The following is a 16,313-nucleotide window of genomic DNA, read 5'->3' on the forward strand; positions in this document are numbered from 1 at the left end:
TTCATTATAACCAGTATTACAATATTTGTGTTCTGTCAAGTCATGCTTATATTAGCTAATACATGTTTGTTCTTTTATTTCGTTTTTAAACAATCTCACTTAAATTATTTTTGTTTTTAGCGCAAAGCTACACAAAACACTGGGGTATTTGAACTCTGCAGACCATGGAGAAATGAATTACAGATTTTAGCGTTGTAAGTTCTAAAAAGTACAACTGATCCACAAGATGAACTCTTTCTGTGTAAATGTTAAACCTTTTTTCTGTTGTTGTTACTATGGTCATAATCTAATTTTTATCTGAAATAAAATCAAGAGATTTTCTTTGAGAATCCTCCACACAAATGTCCCAAGATTTGTTTCAGTAACACATTATGTGGGTGTGTGTGTTTTATCCGTTATGGAAATCGACTTGTTGACTTTTTCTGAATAATAGTTTTATTAGTGTTTTAATCTAGATGTTATGTCAGTTCAAAGGTCAAACAGCTAGTAAAATATGAGACTCAAATATTCCACTGATAGAAATAGCACAATCATCCTTTTTCCAATTCAAAGTAATAAACAACCAACCAAAGTTATAATCCACGCTTTCTTAAAATTTAATTTAATTAACAATATTGGTTTAAAGTGCTCAATGTATATACATCCATTATTTTGTTTATTTATCATGTCTTATTGTTTTGTACAGTTAGCTATGTGGTATATAGATTAAGGATAATTCCATAAGCTGTCTGAACCTCATGATATACTATTTAGATTATGGCCAAAAATAACACATTAAACAACACCTTTCAAATCATTTCAAGCTCTCGTTTTATGGAATTGTATATCCCTCGCTAGATAGATATAGTAGATTAGCTACGTTATTTATTACGTTAATTTTTAGTTCTGGTCAACTCCTTTTACAGAATTATTCATATACATACACATATTCAAAAAATGATTCTGATTTTACTCTCTCGTGACGCGTAAATAATATAGTGGTACATGTATGCGGTCAAAATTTTCTCCATGACATTTCTGAAGCACGCGTTTTATTTCTACTTAAAAAAGAAATATCATTCACTTAACTACGTGAAATAGAGCGAAATTATCCAGGAAAGACAAAAAGTTTAACTACAATGTACACTTAAGAACGAATAAAATTGTTCTGAAAGATACGCATGCCACAGGCAACTTATTATTCTTCACACAGATGTGTTGATCATCTTTTTCGTTTAAAACAGAGATTCCATAAAACAGTACTCATCCATTCCAGTGACGATCCAAACGTTATAGGCATTCTGTATAATATTATAAAATATTAGTTGTAGGAAGTCTGGCTTCTAGCCTTATTTAAACTTACTCTGCAACATGGCATTGTAAGCGCCGTCAGATACTGCAAACAGGTGAGGCGGTACTTCCGTCTTCCTCTTGCCCTTGTAGATCTGGACCACACGGTTCGTGTAAATAGGGAAACGTTTGTAAGGGTTGATAACCACACAGAAGAGGCCAGAGTAAGTCTAAATAAAAAGAAAGTACTAAGACACATTCTCTCATTTGATACATATCTTCAAAAGGTAAACCAACATTTTTTATACTTAGCAGCGAAAATTATGAATCAAGGGGAAACAAATATAGATTTAGGCAAGGTAGAAGCTGTCTTCAGCTAAGACCATTTTATTTTTAAATAATGCGTTTGGACTATGAAATGGGTTGTCTTTGAAAGTTGTGGAGGCAGTAAATTTGAGTGAGATTCAAAGAAAGCTTGATAGACATATGAATGATAATGGTTAGCTATAAATTAATTTTATTGTTTGCTTAATAGTTTTAGTTTGGCTTAGAGGATAGGACAGCCAAGTTGGACCAACAGGTTGCTTGTCGTCCCAAAACATTATGTTATGTTCAAAGTACAAACTGTTATAAGTGGAGATCATATGTTCACTTACTCATTTTTCGACATATATATATTTGACATACAAAGTATTAACTAAAAATATAGTTTTGTCCCTCAGTGATATAAAGGTATTCAAAGAACAGCTAACAGAAACTGGCAACTAGGAAGTAGGGAGGTACAGCAGCTGGAAGACATTTGGAGCTATTTTTTACAGAAATCTCTTTTGAAAAATATTGTAATGCTCGTTATTGCCAAGATAACAGTAGTATCAAATATTAAAACTAATACTTACCAAAGTATTTCACGAAGATTTTCAGTCTACAGTATTATTCGAACCACAATATTTTAATGACTTTCTATTGTGTAGGGCCTGGCATGGACAAGCGCGTAAGGCGTGCGACTCGTAATCCGAGGGTCGCGGGTTCGCATCCCCCTCGCGCCAAACATACTCGCCCTCCCAGCCGTGGGGGCGTTATACTGTTACGATCAATCCCACTATTCGTTGGTAAAAGAGTAGCCCAAGAGTTGGCGGTGAGTGGTGATGACCAGCTGCCTTCCCTCTAGTCTTACACTGCTAAATTAGGGGCGGCTAGCACAGATAGCCCTCGAGTAGCTTTGTGCTAAATTCCAAAACAAACAAACAATTCTATTGTGAAATAATTTTAAACTTAAGATATGAAAATCAGTTTCTGCAGTTGCTTCTCATTCTTGTAAGCCTTGTAAAAGCCAAGAGACCCGTTAAATATATTAGTAATAGGCAATAAAGCATATCTTTTCTATCCTCTGCATAGTACAGAATAACAAAATAAGACATATTTATTATTTATGGAGAAATATACAATTAATATCCTTTTGTTAATATCCTTCCCACCCCCTACTGCTTGTTACCTTTACCCCGAGAGTTACACGTCTTTACCGAGGTATCCGGTAATTCGAGTGACTTCGATTCAGAGAAAAATGTTTGCTTATATCAGTGTTTGGTACACAGAAAGAAAATGTGGGTTGTTATCTAAGTGATAAATGATCAGTCGTACTATACAGGATACTCCAAGGAAATGGACAAAACGTTGATGTACAGGCGGTACTTTTAGACATGAGAAAAGAAGAGAAGAGGGGGGAATCCGGTGAGAATATTTTAAAATGTGGAAAAGTTGAAATCACGAATAACTGCATGTGTAGAACATGACACATATCGTATAGGTCACTACTACGTCTGTTATTTGTTGGAACTGGGTATAGTAATCAGTGTGGTTGGCATTGTTAGATATTCTTCTTTGTTTTCACTCACAAGTTATTGGAATGTTCCAGAGAGTAGTGAACAATGTCAGTCAGTCTTCAAAACACAAGTTGAATGAAAGCCTAAGTAATTTATTATGAGTTATCGCGAACGTTGCTGAAAATGAATTGAACAGCGTAACTACCATCATAAGTATATTAACATTTCTATGAAATTTATGTTTTTCTATCTTACCCAATCCAATAATTATGTCGCGCATGTAACAACAGAGAAAAAAATAAAGCCATGGTCATTGTTTGTTTAAGTAAAACAAAAAACACGGTAAATGGAACAAACTGATATCAGAGAAAATAGTTTCATACATCCTGTTCAGAAAACGTGAGACTGAAGAAGACGCACAAATGTGTAGAAACTATTTTCGGTGATATCAAATTTTTTATAGTTTATTCCATCTATTGTTGTGTTTTTCACAAACTTCTACACACGATGTGTTTGTTTATTACATTCTTTGTTGCTGCTGTTTTTTTTTAAACTCTCGCATGAGACACTCTAATAAGTTGCCACTGTTAACAAATAAATTACATTCTCACTTTAAAGTGAACATAATCCAATAAAAACATGATTCACCAAACATAAACTTTAATTTAAAAATTACATTTTTTTTCAAATTATTTTACTTTTTATATCGTTAATAAAAGATTTCAATCACAAAAAAATGCAAGGTGTTTACGTTTCTTTTTTTTTAGCTTGGAATCTTTCATTAAATTATACTGAAACATTATAAACAGTCGTGAAAACATGGAACTAGAAAGATAAAAATATCCTTCTAATAAACGAATCTACCTTTAAATGCATGTATAAAAAATGGTTGAAAATAGTTGGCACTTACGTATATAAGTTTAGCAAAATAACGCTCCTTCAAATTATGCAAAACACTGGCGTCGTTCAGGTAGGTCATATTGGACATGTCTTCGGTTTTCTCGAACTTGGGTGGGTTAACTTGTTGAAGTTGATCCTTCTTCACCACTCGCTGTGGAAGAAAAAACAACTTATGTCATACAAAACTATATGTCAAGGTATAGCAATAGTTATTCCAATAATCCAGTAATGATTATATGTATTCTATGGTTTAATTTCAATAGCTCAAACACATAATATAAGGCTATTGGCGAGAAAATTTGCAAATATTTTGTAAGAATACGAATCTTCTGTAAAATAGATCCACTTATCCTTATTTAGTGGGTTCAATCTTACCTGCAGAAAATATTAGCCGATTTATATCTGTAGGGAAAATAGAAGAAAAAACAACAAAAAATGTAGCTTCATATTAATATGTGTTATGGATTTATTATGGTCACAAACTGATTTTTTTTGTCTTTTAAATTCAGAGCATTATGGATGTGGATGTGAGTGCGATAGAAATATTTAATATTATTTAGTCTTATTAACTAAAATTAATAAAATGTAACAACAAAGAATAAATCTTATTACAATGATTACAACAAATCACACGCTTCTCAAAACTTTAAAAATTTACTAAAATCGTCATGTAACAAATGTTATCCAATCATCTCACGAGTATGGTCTTGTCTTTTCGTGGGGCCCGGCATGGACAGGTGGGTTAAGGCGTTCGACTCGTAATCTGAGGGTCGGGTTCGAATCCTCCTCACATCAAACATGCTTGCTCGCCCTTTCAGCTGTGGGGGCGTTATAATGTGACGGTCGTTGGTAAAAGAATAGCTCAAGAGTTGACGGTGGCTGGTGATGACTAGTTGCCTTCCCTCTAGTCTTACATTGCTAAATTAGGGACGGCTAGCTCAGATAGCTCTCGAGTAGCTTTGCGCGAAATTCATAAAACAAACAAACAATCGCTGTACAAACACCAGCTTTAACACTATACGTGCAGACAACGATTTTCACATATTTGTTACTTAAGAATTGAACAGTGTTGTTGGTAGTATCTGAATTACGTATTTAAACGAAATAAGTATCTCAGTCTAAGAACTTTACCTGATTTCTTTTGGTTGTTGTTGTTTGTAATTAAGCACAAAACTACACAATGGGCTATCTGTGCTCCGACCGTCACAGTTATCAAAACCCGCTTTCTAGCGTTGTAAGTCCGCAGACATACCGATGTACCAGTGGGAGCATTTCCTATGATAATTTACGTATAAATATATTATTGGAATGCTAACATATGTTCAATTAAATCAACCTTTTCATTACCAAGTGAATTTAAATAAGTAACAACAAAGAAGAATAAATCCTATTACAATGATCACAACAAATAGCATGCTTTTCGAAGCTTTAAAAATTTACTAAAATCGTCATGTAACAAATGATATCCACTCATTTCACGAATATGCTAGTTAGAGAATAATTTTATAAGGTTTAGCGAAAAAAAGTTCAATTATTGGTTGACTTGTAATTTCTCGATATTATTTTCAGTGATGACATTGAAGTACTTTCACATTTCTTAGCAAAAGTTTTGTTTTGAATTTCACACAAAGTTACATGAGGACTATCGGCGCTAGCCGTCCCTAATTTAGCAGTGTAAGAGCCATCACCAAAGAATAGTGGGATTGATCTTCACATTTTAACGCCCCTGCGGCTGAAAAAGTCAGCGCGTTATGTGGGATGGAAATTCGAATCTGCGACCCTCAGAGTGCGAGACAAGCGCCCTAACCATATGACCATGCCAGGCCTATTAACAAACTTCTAATAAAGTCATATTTGAAGTACAATGAAGTTACAGCTATATTAAGTTATTTTAAAGAGTTATTCTTCTTACACTGATATCTGACATTGACTGTTTAACACAATGAAATGTATTAAAACTACTTTGTCAAAAAATTATCTCTCGGAAAACTACAATGGAATTTTTTTAAATAGTTGAAATGAAACTTACTTTACATTTTAAAAAACATCCTCTGTCTTATATTCTCAAACTTGGATGTCTTTTCGTAGAAACAATTCAAAAATGAATTACCTCACCGCCTGGACAGTCAACTGTAACTTGGTCGCCTTTCGTGCTTACGATGTTACCGATAACGAAGCCTTCTTTCTCTTCAGGAACCCAGACCATCTTCTTGCCATCGTAAGGCTTAGTCTGATCTTTGCGTTTTTGTTCGAGGGAGACAAATAAGTACTCGCTTGGATCAGGGTCTTCCTCATGTTGAGACATTGTTGATTTTTGTTTAACAAAGAAAAAGATGTAACCCTAGCTGAATTAAAGTATCTTCAGAAGACCTACAAGCGCGGAACCACCCTGGAGCTTGCCTAAAAATATAAATTAATCGTGAAGTTTTCATCAAAATGCATTAACAAAATTTTTTGGATCTATCTTCAATCAGCCATAGTTACAGATTTTTATTAAAAGCACGTAACAAACAAACCTTTCCTCTTTAAACAAACATAATATAAGCAATGCATCCAAGAGATTTGACCCTTTTTTTAATGAGAAAAACATAGTAAAAATTAAAGAAAAACGTAGGATTGTAAGTGGTGGAAATGCTATTTATTTGTTTTCTCTGGGGCTACTCTTGTACCGAAGAACAATAGGATTAATCGTCACTTTATCACGTTTCTACAGCTAAAAGGACGAACATGTTTGGTGTGACGAGAATTCACACTTGCGACCCTCAGATTACGAGTCGAACGCTCTAACCACCTGACCATGCCTGGCCTGAAACAGACAACTAACAGAAACTAGCAAACAGTAACCGCCCAAGGAACGTGTTGGAACGAATATATCAAAGCTAGTACACACTAACAGATATTTCGTGATGACGATGAAGATGACCTAAGAAGGTCGAAACATTGTTCGAATAAAGTTTTAATACCCATACGAGTCGTCTTGAGATGTATAACCAGATATTTGTATTGAAAATGAAATTAAAAAAAAACTATGTTATTCTCACTCCTAGAGTGTATAAAACGAACAATATCATAATTAATGTGTATTTAGGAAAGAGAAGAAGTTTGTGATAAATTAGATAAACTTAGTAAACTAGACACGATAGATGATCAAAATGGGAGAGGAAGATGAGCCGACGAAGTTATGTAATCAACTCACCTCGGACATAGCATACATACAAGTTTTAAATGATGAATTCATGTGTAAAGATTATACAAAACTGCTTGTTGGGAAACATAAGTAATCATTTTTATTGAGACTTGCTGAAGACAGCACAACGTCTGGAGTGATGAAGGTTCACGTTGGGTATTGAGGAAAACGGGGTGATAAAATTAGCCCAGGTAAATAAAATATTTCACCGTAATTGAAGAAATGGAACACAGAGAAAATACCCAATATATGAATCAAACGGATGTTTCCCAGTCACACACACAGATGGTAACATTCTTGACTAAGTAGAACCTGATATATTTCACACTAGTCTGAAGTAAATTACCGTCAGAATAAATATTTAAGAAAACAATTAAAGATAAAAAAAAATCACCACTTACGTTCGAAAGCCGTTCTGAAACAGAAAGAGGAGCACTTCTCTTTTTAAACTTATCCGAGATACTATCACTGCGTAAGTGTGAAAGAATGAAATACGACACTACTCTTAATTCGACGACGAAGTTTGGATGAGTCGTTTCACAAATATTTCCCACCCAATCACGAGTTAGTTAGGTTCCATAAATAAAAATAGACAACAGACTCTGTCAGGATAGATTGAAGCAACGAAACATTCTAAAGCTATTTTGGGATCAGTGGCTAATATTGAGTTGTCAAAATTTCCCTCTCCCCATCCAATTTACAAATAAACTCGCCCATCAGTAAGTCTCACTCTAGTACAGCGCCACTTCTAAAAATAACCATTTTCAGACAAAACATCGATTCTTGTCAGAAACGGAAGAATGCATCTGGTGAAAGCTATGTGTTTACATGTGATGTTTTATATTATCAACGCCATATACTCTGAGAAATGTTTGTTGATTTCTGCATGAAATACATACGGGATTTAGTTTAGTTTTGTGTGGTTATTATATGTTATTCCAGAAATGTTTAGAGCAGTGGAGTGTTTTTTTTAAATAAAAATTCCTGCAGTATTTGGAATTTTGCCGAGTAAACGTAGAGAAATAAAACGAATAGTAAAGAAAACGTATCTAAGTAAATCTATTTCTCGACTTATTCGTGTGAAAATGAACTGTGCAGCTTCCCTCTGATGTAAAACAGTATTCAATATATGTAGAAAACATCATAGGTAATGATGGTATCTTTACTGGTAACACTGTAAAAGGTCACTGCTACGAATTTCCGACTTAAAACTAGCACCAAAGAACTTTTATGTTTAAGTCCATGTAATTCTGAACATTTTTTTGAAATATATTTTTAGGTTTAACAGTATTTTCTGTGATAATAATCGAGAAGCAAACAGACGTCAGGCATTTTAAAACATCGAACATGACTCATGACTAAATTGTATGAAGAGTAGATAAAAGTTTAGAGAGAATGTTCTGAGTAAATGTGCCTTATATGATACGTGACACAACTCTGCATAATTTAAAATGCGCTTTTATGTCTCTCATACAAAATATGTACGTTGTACGAGTGACGATCAATCCATTCATGTGGATGGTGGGTTTTAGAGCATCTTTACTTTTCTGTCTCCTCTCTGGTCATCTCTTGGTAGGCCAACGGTAAGTTCACGGATTTATTACACTATAATCCGGGGTTTGATTTTCCGCGGTGGTTGCTAACTCACTAGTAATATAAGAAATAACAGACTGTAAGGTGTTTCTTCAAAATCTGTTGGTTTTTTTAATGTACTTATATATATGAAAGCTGTTTATTTATTGTATTTTAATTTTTCCCCAAGGGTAAAAAAGAAGATAAGTATGTATAAACACAAACCTGAGGCTGCAAAGCGAAGTGAAGAACAACGAGGAGCAATTTCCAAGAAATAGAGAAAATTATCATAATTTCATAGCTTTGCTCACATTTCTAACAGTACAACACAAAATGTAGTAGAATATAACTCATATAACACAGAGGCAGTAGAAGAGCGAGAGACTGCCTTGTAGTTAGTTACACGTAGAATCAAACGTTGGTACATTACAAATTCTAGAACATGGAATGGCAACAGCATTCACTAATAACTTAGATTCTAAAGCATCTGTTAATAAAGAGGACATGGAACTATACAAAGACATTAAATTTAGAGAAAATCAATGACACAATCTGACAGAAGCATGTGCTTGTCAGCCACGTGGAATAAAGTTTCCAAAGAACGCAAATCACAGATTCTCTGAGGATTATTATGAAATTTATAAGAACTTGGATGAAAAGAGAAATCGTTGGTGGCTTTCATGTTCTGTAAGCATGGATTGATTGATTGACTGATTGTTTGGAATTACGCACATAGTTACACAATAGGCTATCTATGCTCTGCCCACCACATGTATCGAAACCCGCTTTTTAGCGGAGTGAGTCCGTAGACATATCGCTTTGCTACTTGGGGGCGTAGTTTTGGATGCTAGCTCTTTGGAAATGGTTAGGTGGTATTGTGAAGAGATTGGATTAATTTATCAACTCATAATCAAGAACATCTGAAATATAAGTCTCATTTTCAAGCAGTAGCAGTTCTTGATATTAAGACATATTTGGCAAACAAATCTATCGAATGTAGCTCTAAAAAAAGCAGTTACCTGAAGGTCAGAGGATATGGGAAGAAGTTCTGACTGTTCAGTTTGATCTCATCAGAATTATTATTGGATTAAATTTACCATTAAAAGACAAATATTCAAATATTGCACATTCAGACTGTGGTGTTTATCTCTCATTTGAAGCTACTCTCAAAATATTATCAAAACATGTGTACATTCTTTGCTGATTCTCCACAAATTTATATTTGTGAAATTTTTTCAATAAAGTGTTTTTAAACAATGATGATTTCTCAAGTGGTGATGAAATTCGACTCCGAATCAGAATTACAACACTGAAAGGCCTGTCAAAAACAAGATGGCTATCTAAAGCTAAAGCAACATGTGCATTGCTTATGAACTGTAAGAATATCATCTGTTGTTTAAAAGATTTGGTTGAGTTAAAACACGATATTAGCTATATCACTTTTTCATAACTTAAATTTTTAATGTTTAGATTCACTAGTATTTTGGAATGAAGTGTTACAAATAATAGATATAACCTTTCAATTTCTTCAGAAGAAAATAAAATGGTCCGTAACAGATAATTTCATTTATGGAAATGGCTAATCAAAAGTTGCAAGTACTGAGAACTAATTCCTCATTTGAAAACATAAAAAGATCTGCATTTGTATCTCCGAACGACTGATAAGAAGAGAATAACGTTTCGACCTTCCTAGGTCATCTTCAGGGTGATGAAAAAGATGAAGATGACCTAGGAAGGTTAAAACGTTGTTCTCTCCTTATCAATAAAAGTGTTAATACCCATACCAGTCGTTCTGAGATACATTTTTATTTCAAGTGGATTTCTTGTCATCAAGATCTGCATCAACTGAGTGGTTGCAGCCAGACATGTCGTCTAGTGAAATACTACTTTCTGAAAATAGAAAGAGAAGAAAGGAAAGAAATGAGATTATTGAAGATGAGTTCTTCAAAGACCCTAATACCCAGTTCAAGATCGAAGTTGTTTTCCAAACCACTGATGGAACGACAAACGAACTGAATGGAATAATATTGAGATTAAAAGAAGTTATTGACTTTTTGGGTGTTCTCAATCCACATCACTTCAGAATAATGGAAGATGAAGAGATAAAACGAGTTTCTCAAAATCTTTGTGATAATTCGACTTCCTATCTCCAGTTCTGAGAGTACATTTCCAGGACATTTACAATTCCCAATGAGATGTCTGCATTGATCGTGGTATTTTAGTGGACAAAAGATTTTTGGATATCTTTCTAAGCACTGAATTGCTCTTGAGAATGTTTGTGACTTTGACTATTGGAATATCGCGTTGTGACTATTCTTTTAGTTTTGTGCGCAGATTAAGGAATTACCTAAGAAACACAATGCAAACTGAAAGAACTTCTGTCTTGGCTGTATTAAGCATTGAACGTGGCAAAGTACAGATTCCTTTGGAGAAATTTATCTCTATAAAAGGCCCGGCATGGCCAAGCGCGTAAGGCGTGCGACTCGTAATCCGAGGGTCGCGGATTCGCGCCCGCGTAGCGCTAAAACATGCTCGCCATCCCAGCCGTGGGGGCGTATAATGTGACGGTCAATCCCACTATTCGTTGGTAAAAGAGTAGTCCAAGAGTTGGCGGTGGGTGGTGATGACTAGCTGCCTTCCCTCTAGTCTTGCACTGCTAAATTGGAGACGGCTAGCACAGATAGCCCTCGAGTAGCTTTGTGCGAAATTCCAAAACAAGCAAACAAAATCTCTATAAAATCACGGGAGGGGTCAGTGTTGAGTAGTAAGTTTGTGTTATTTACAACTTTATGGTAAAAGCATAAACAATTAGAAGTCTTACTATTTTTATCGGTCTTCAGGTACGTTAGTTTATGTTATAATGAATATTGAAACTGTGAACATTTTAAAATGAAATTAAATTCGACACTTTATAGCTGATCAATACTAGAAAATTTTACTAAGTACTTTGAAGTCTTAAAAACGCCTTTACTAAGAAATATGAATGGCTCAATCTAAATATGAGAGGTATTAAAGCATATCTTAAGACAAACAGTTAGGGCTTTCAGATATTCTCTTAGCTAACTCTTTCTACTTTAATCAAACAAATTGTATAGTTAAATAACTTTGTAGAATTATTATGAATCAACACATACGAATATAAATAAATCTTTATTTTTCTTTACACAAATACGTGTTACTCAGTACTTGACCCAAACGACCAATTAGACTACGTCGTTAAGATGTAACATGTCGTTGGTGCTACATCTTATAACACCTAATGTAGCAATTCCTGCACTTTCAAACCATTTTATATAATCTTATCACAGCTCAAAATGCCGTAACACTTCTTATTCAAAATAGCCAACGTTTTTTTCTGTCAATTATACCCAGAAAATAGTTACCTTAAGGCTATGAGCAATGGAAAATTTGTTAAGAAAATTTTTCAATTAATAAAAGCTATTCCTTTTAACCAGCTTGATGAAGATCTAACGATAATCGTAGAGATAAACGTGATAAGCTTATTAAAAACAAACATCAATAAAAGAAAAATCCTTATATATCGGCAAGAGTACGGAACTGAAGAATAAATGCATTCTAAACACTAAAAATGTATATTTTAAGACATACATATTCTGAGTTAGGCCGAAGTATTAAACTGTCTATATTAATGTTAGTCTAATATTTAGTTCTAATCTATGTATACAGTTTGTTTACGTCAGAAATTAACGATAATAGAATTGAAACGGAAAATAGTTAACTTTTAGTACTTTTATTCTACTATATTATATAAAGAGTGTGTTAGAATAAAATTACTTTACAACTCTCAAGCACCGATATTTCTCTACAATGGTGTACATTTCTTTTATTACTGAACCATTCTATCAGCCGCTAGTTATTTATAACAAAATATAAATTAGGAATCTAGTAAATTATAATATCTTATACAAAACATTGCGGAATTTCTATATATATATATCTAAAACAAATTATTTTTTCATTTAATTTAATCTATTGCTATTAATTTTAAGGTTACACGACTGAAAAAGAAAAGAAAACAGCTTTCAACCAAATCATTCCAATAAAATTATTTTATATCTGCATTTACAAACGTCAGTTTGAAAGAAACTGAGAATTATATTTGGTCAGGTATTTAAAACATATTTGAATACTTGTATATAGAATAAATAAACCAAGAAGCAGTCTTCTCGACCCGAAAACGAATGAAACTCTATTCTGTGATTCTCGCCATTATCAACCCAGTTAAGCTTGAAATATCTGATATTGCTTGAATTTTCTTCTTTCTTTTCCCGGTCATTATTTAGTTTTTGTTCTTTACATTGAAATAAAGTGATTTAATATTACCTCTTACAATATTATAAGTGAGAGAGAAACCTCAGTTTTGATCTATCAACCAATTCTCTTTAATAATGAAAATATATACGTGTGTATAGGTATCAACATAAATTGCATACTCATTTTGAGTTATTTTGTTAAATCTATAAATTAATATTATATTCTCTTACTTTAATTAGCAGTTTGATAACAATAATATTCATGTTTTATAAACAAGTACCAAATTAAATCTTGTCATTTGCCAAGTAAAAGCGAACATTATAAGTCAATATTTTAAATTACATAAAACAATGTTCATAATTTCTAAAGTATACTACCAATGAGTACTTTTTAGCTAAAAAAACTATTTATTTTTATTATTTATTTTATTATTATTTTTCACCACAAAGCAACATAATGAACAATCTTTGTTCTGTCGACAAAGTAGAATTGACACTGCATTTTATTTTGAATAGCACAAGCGAGAATTAACATATAGCCATATATATAACTACTCTATCGCAACTGAATTTAATGTATTCTGGTTTTGCCTGTTAGCATTCTACTACACTGTGTACCTGAGCTATTATGTGGGTGTGATGCAAATGTCAGCTCTACTCTCTTACTTACTTTTTGAAAGTTTTTATTTAACTCTATTATAATTCACCTACTTAGTGTAAGATATAGTGTACAAACAGAGGAGACACTAAACAAAAATGAATACTGTTCAAGTCACAAACTTGCACACAAAACTCGTTTTGTGCTATTTCGCTCGAAACCACCTACGTATTTGCCTTGTGTTTTGGGGGGTTTTGTTTACTACTTTTCTTTCATTTTGTTGTGGCTTCACGATAAGTGAATTTTCGTAAAAAGAAGAGTATTATTTAGTGAAAGTTCATAAATTAACAACAGACAAGAAACGTTGCTGAGTGGACCTTTTAAAAAGCACACTTTTCAGAAATATCACAAATGAAAATATTTGAGCGAATTTATGACTGCATAAATTTTCAACAGGGAGGTTCAACATTTCTATAAATCTTTCAAGGCACCTTCATAGTTCTTTTTAATCGGCCATCTATTAAAATTATTTTAAGATATCATACCTATAATTGAAATTTCACCAGTTCATAGTAGGTTATAAAAGTAACTGAAAGTTCTATTTTCTACCAAGATACTCAGTCTGATAACCACGAATATAATCATATTTTGATAAATATATATTTAAAGTGAAAAATAAACGACACGTTATAAAGTTACGACCAATCCCACTTTTTGTTGGTGTAAAAATAGCCCAAGTGTTCCACTGCTAAATTAGGGACCGCTAGCGCTGATAGACCTCGTGTATATTTGCGTGAAATCCAAACCTTCAAATATTTCAAGATATATGACAAAATGTTACCCGCTGATACAGCGGTAAGTCTACGGATTTACAACACTAAAATCAGAGGTTCGATTCCACTCAGTGGACTCAGGAGATAGCCCGATGTAGCTTTGCAATAAGAAAACGCGCGCGCACACACACACACGACAAAACTACCAGTAAGATTTTTTCTGACATCACAAAGATAAATTCTAGTATCAATCCCACGGAAGCCTAGTGTTATAGGTGGTGGTTTTCGTTTATTAACCGCTCAAAAGGATTGTTTAAACCTGAAACTGCAACTTTAGAACTGCGGTTGTCCCCATGATGTGGTTAAACAACTTCAAACACTACAGTTGTATTATTTTTTCCGTCATAAAAGCGCATAAACAATAATATTTAAACAATCTTTTCTAACTAATGTTTTTCGAAGCTTCTTTCTGGTAAATTCTTTATCATGACCTGATTTGTCTTATTTTAGCACCGTTTCCGATCTAACATGCAGAGTAGGTACAAAATGAAGAATCTGGCAGTTTTCCAAAAAAACAACAAAAACTGAAGTTTGTGTAAAAGAATCACAATGATTTATTTCTAAAAAGATGAAGAAAGAAACTATTTGTTATTTTAAACGGTTCTGTTTCAGTGACGAATCTCACGATTTGTGTCGAACTTTCTTACTAAGATAAGAATCATCTTAAGTACATGTAGTTTAATTTACATCAGCCCGGAGTCTCTGCTATACTGTCTATATAAGGTTTTAATCGTGAATATAGAATGGTTGTTGGTGTTTATTATTAAGCACAAAGCTACACAATGGGCTATCTGTGTTCTGCTCACCACGGAATATAGAATGGTAGGAATTACTTACTTACAGAATTCATTAAAACTAAACATGGAAGATACTGATACCGTAATCCATCAAAATGTATGTAGTTTTCAACACAGAAAGAAATGACGAGGTTAAATTAGAATATTTAGAATAATTCATGAGATTAACAAAAAATATTAAATTAAACAAAAATCAAAGGTTGTAATTTAATTAATATAAATGAAGTTTAAATCAATGAAAATATAACTTATTATGTATGTAGTATACAGTAATAATATATATTATTAAACATTTTTAAATTTTCCATCCACATAAGTGCATTTAGTTTCACATAGAACTTTAACCAAGGAAATGGCGAAGTTCTTTTTGCTCTAGTTATCTAGTGGTTTAGGGCATTTATATGTGGTATCACATTAACGCTATCGTGAGAAAGATTTTTTGTAAAATTGGTTAAAAATATCATGAATAAAATGGTCAGCAGTCTTTTTCCACCGATGTGTCAGGTGATACTCCAAGGATAAATTACACTATGTAATAAAATGTTTACTTTTTCTTGTTCCTGGGCATAAAGTGTTCTTTCTCAATTGCTTATGCCTAAAGTAAATGGGAAAGACCCATTTTCCTCATCAATCTTTGGTTTTGTGACCTGGAAGTTTATAACGAAAACATGATGGGAGACAGTATTTGGGGACTGATACGTGAAAGTGATTTACATTAGTCGCATATCTCGAAAAACTACTCACTTCTAAACATTTTTGTTCACTTTTGTATAACTTTAGAATAAATACATGTAAATCTTGATTGGTATTGATTTATTCAGACATTATGTAAATAAAAATGTGCAAATTTGCCTGTTTTAACATAAAATAGGTTAATTATTAAATTTCATTATACAGGTCACAAAAGCAAAGTTTGAAGGGAATAATGGTCAGTTTCTGTACTTTTACAACATAAGCAATGAAGAAATAACACATACTGTCCAGGAACAAAATTTGTGTTACATATTGATATCATTTATTTTGTCTATTAGAATGAACAACAATGACATAAGTAGTACATAAA

At 33.1% G+C, this 16,313-nt stretch overlaps 1 protein-coding gene and 1 long non-coding RNA gene across 5 annotated transcripts in view; one reads left to right on the plus strand and one right to left on the minus strand.

The window, feature by feature from the left end:
• LOC143235185 (myosin heavy chain, muscle-like) overlaps positions 1-8,097 on the minus strand; it is a 50,519-nt gene extending 42,422 nt beyond the window's left edge. For 2 of the 4 annotated variants that reach the window (XR_013018964.1, XM_076473090.1), the window contains exons 1-4: positions 7,578-8,097; positions 6,100-6,389; positions 4,000-4,140; positions 1,343-1,499 (exon numbers count right to left, since the gene is read on the minus strand). Coding sequence is in view for 2 of the 4 variants with exons in the window: in XM_076473090.1 (XP_076329205.1) it covers positions 1,343-1,499; positions 4,000-4,140; positions 6,100-6,294 (493 nt within the window). In the remaining 2 variants the exon portion in view is untranslated. The other 2 variants (XR_013018965.1, XM_076473091.1) reach the window with 1 other exon arrangement.
• A 503-nt stretch (positions 8,098-8,600) lies between these two features.
• LOC143235187 (uncharacterized) lies at positions 8,601-11,917 on the plus strand. Its single transcript, XR_013018966.1, has 2 exons — positions 8,601-8,759; positions 8,939-11,917. It is a non-coding gene; the product is annotated as an uncharacterized LOC143235187 (long non-coding RNA).
• The last annotated feature ends 4,396 nt before the right edge of the window (positions 11,918-16,313 follow it).

This window comes from Tachypleus tridentatus, chromosome 12 (assembly GCF_004210375.1).
Source record: "Tachypleus tridentatus isolate NWPU-2018 chromosome 12, ASM421037v1, whole genome shotgun sequence".
NCBI classification, from domain to species: Eukaryota; Metazoa; Arthropoda; class Merostomata; order Xiphosura; family Limulidae; genus Tachypleus; species Tachypleus tridentatus.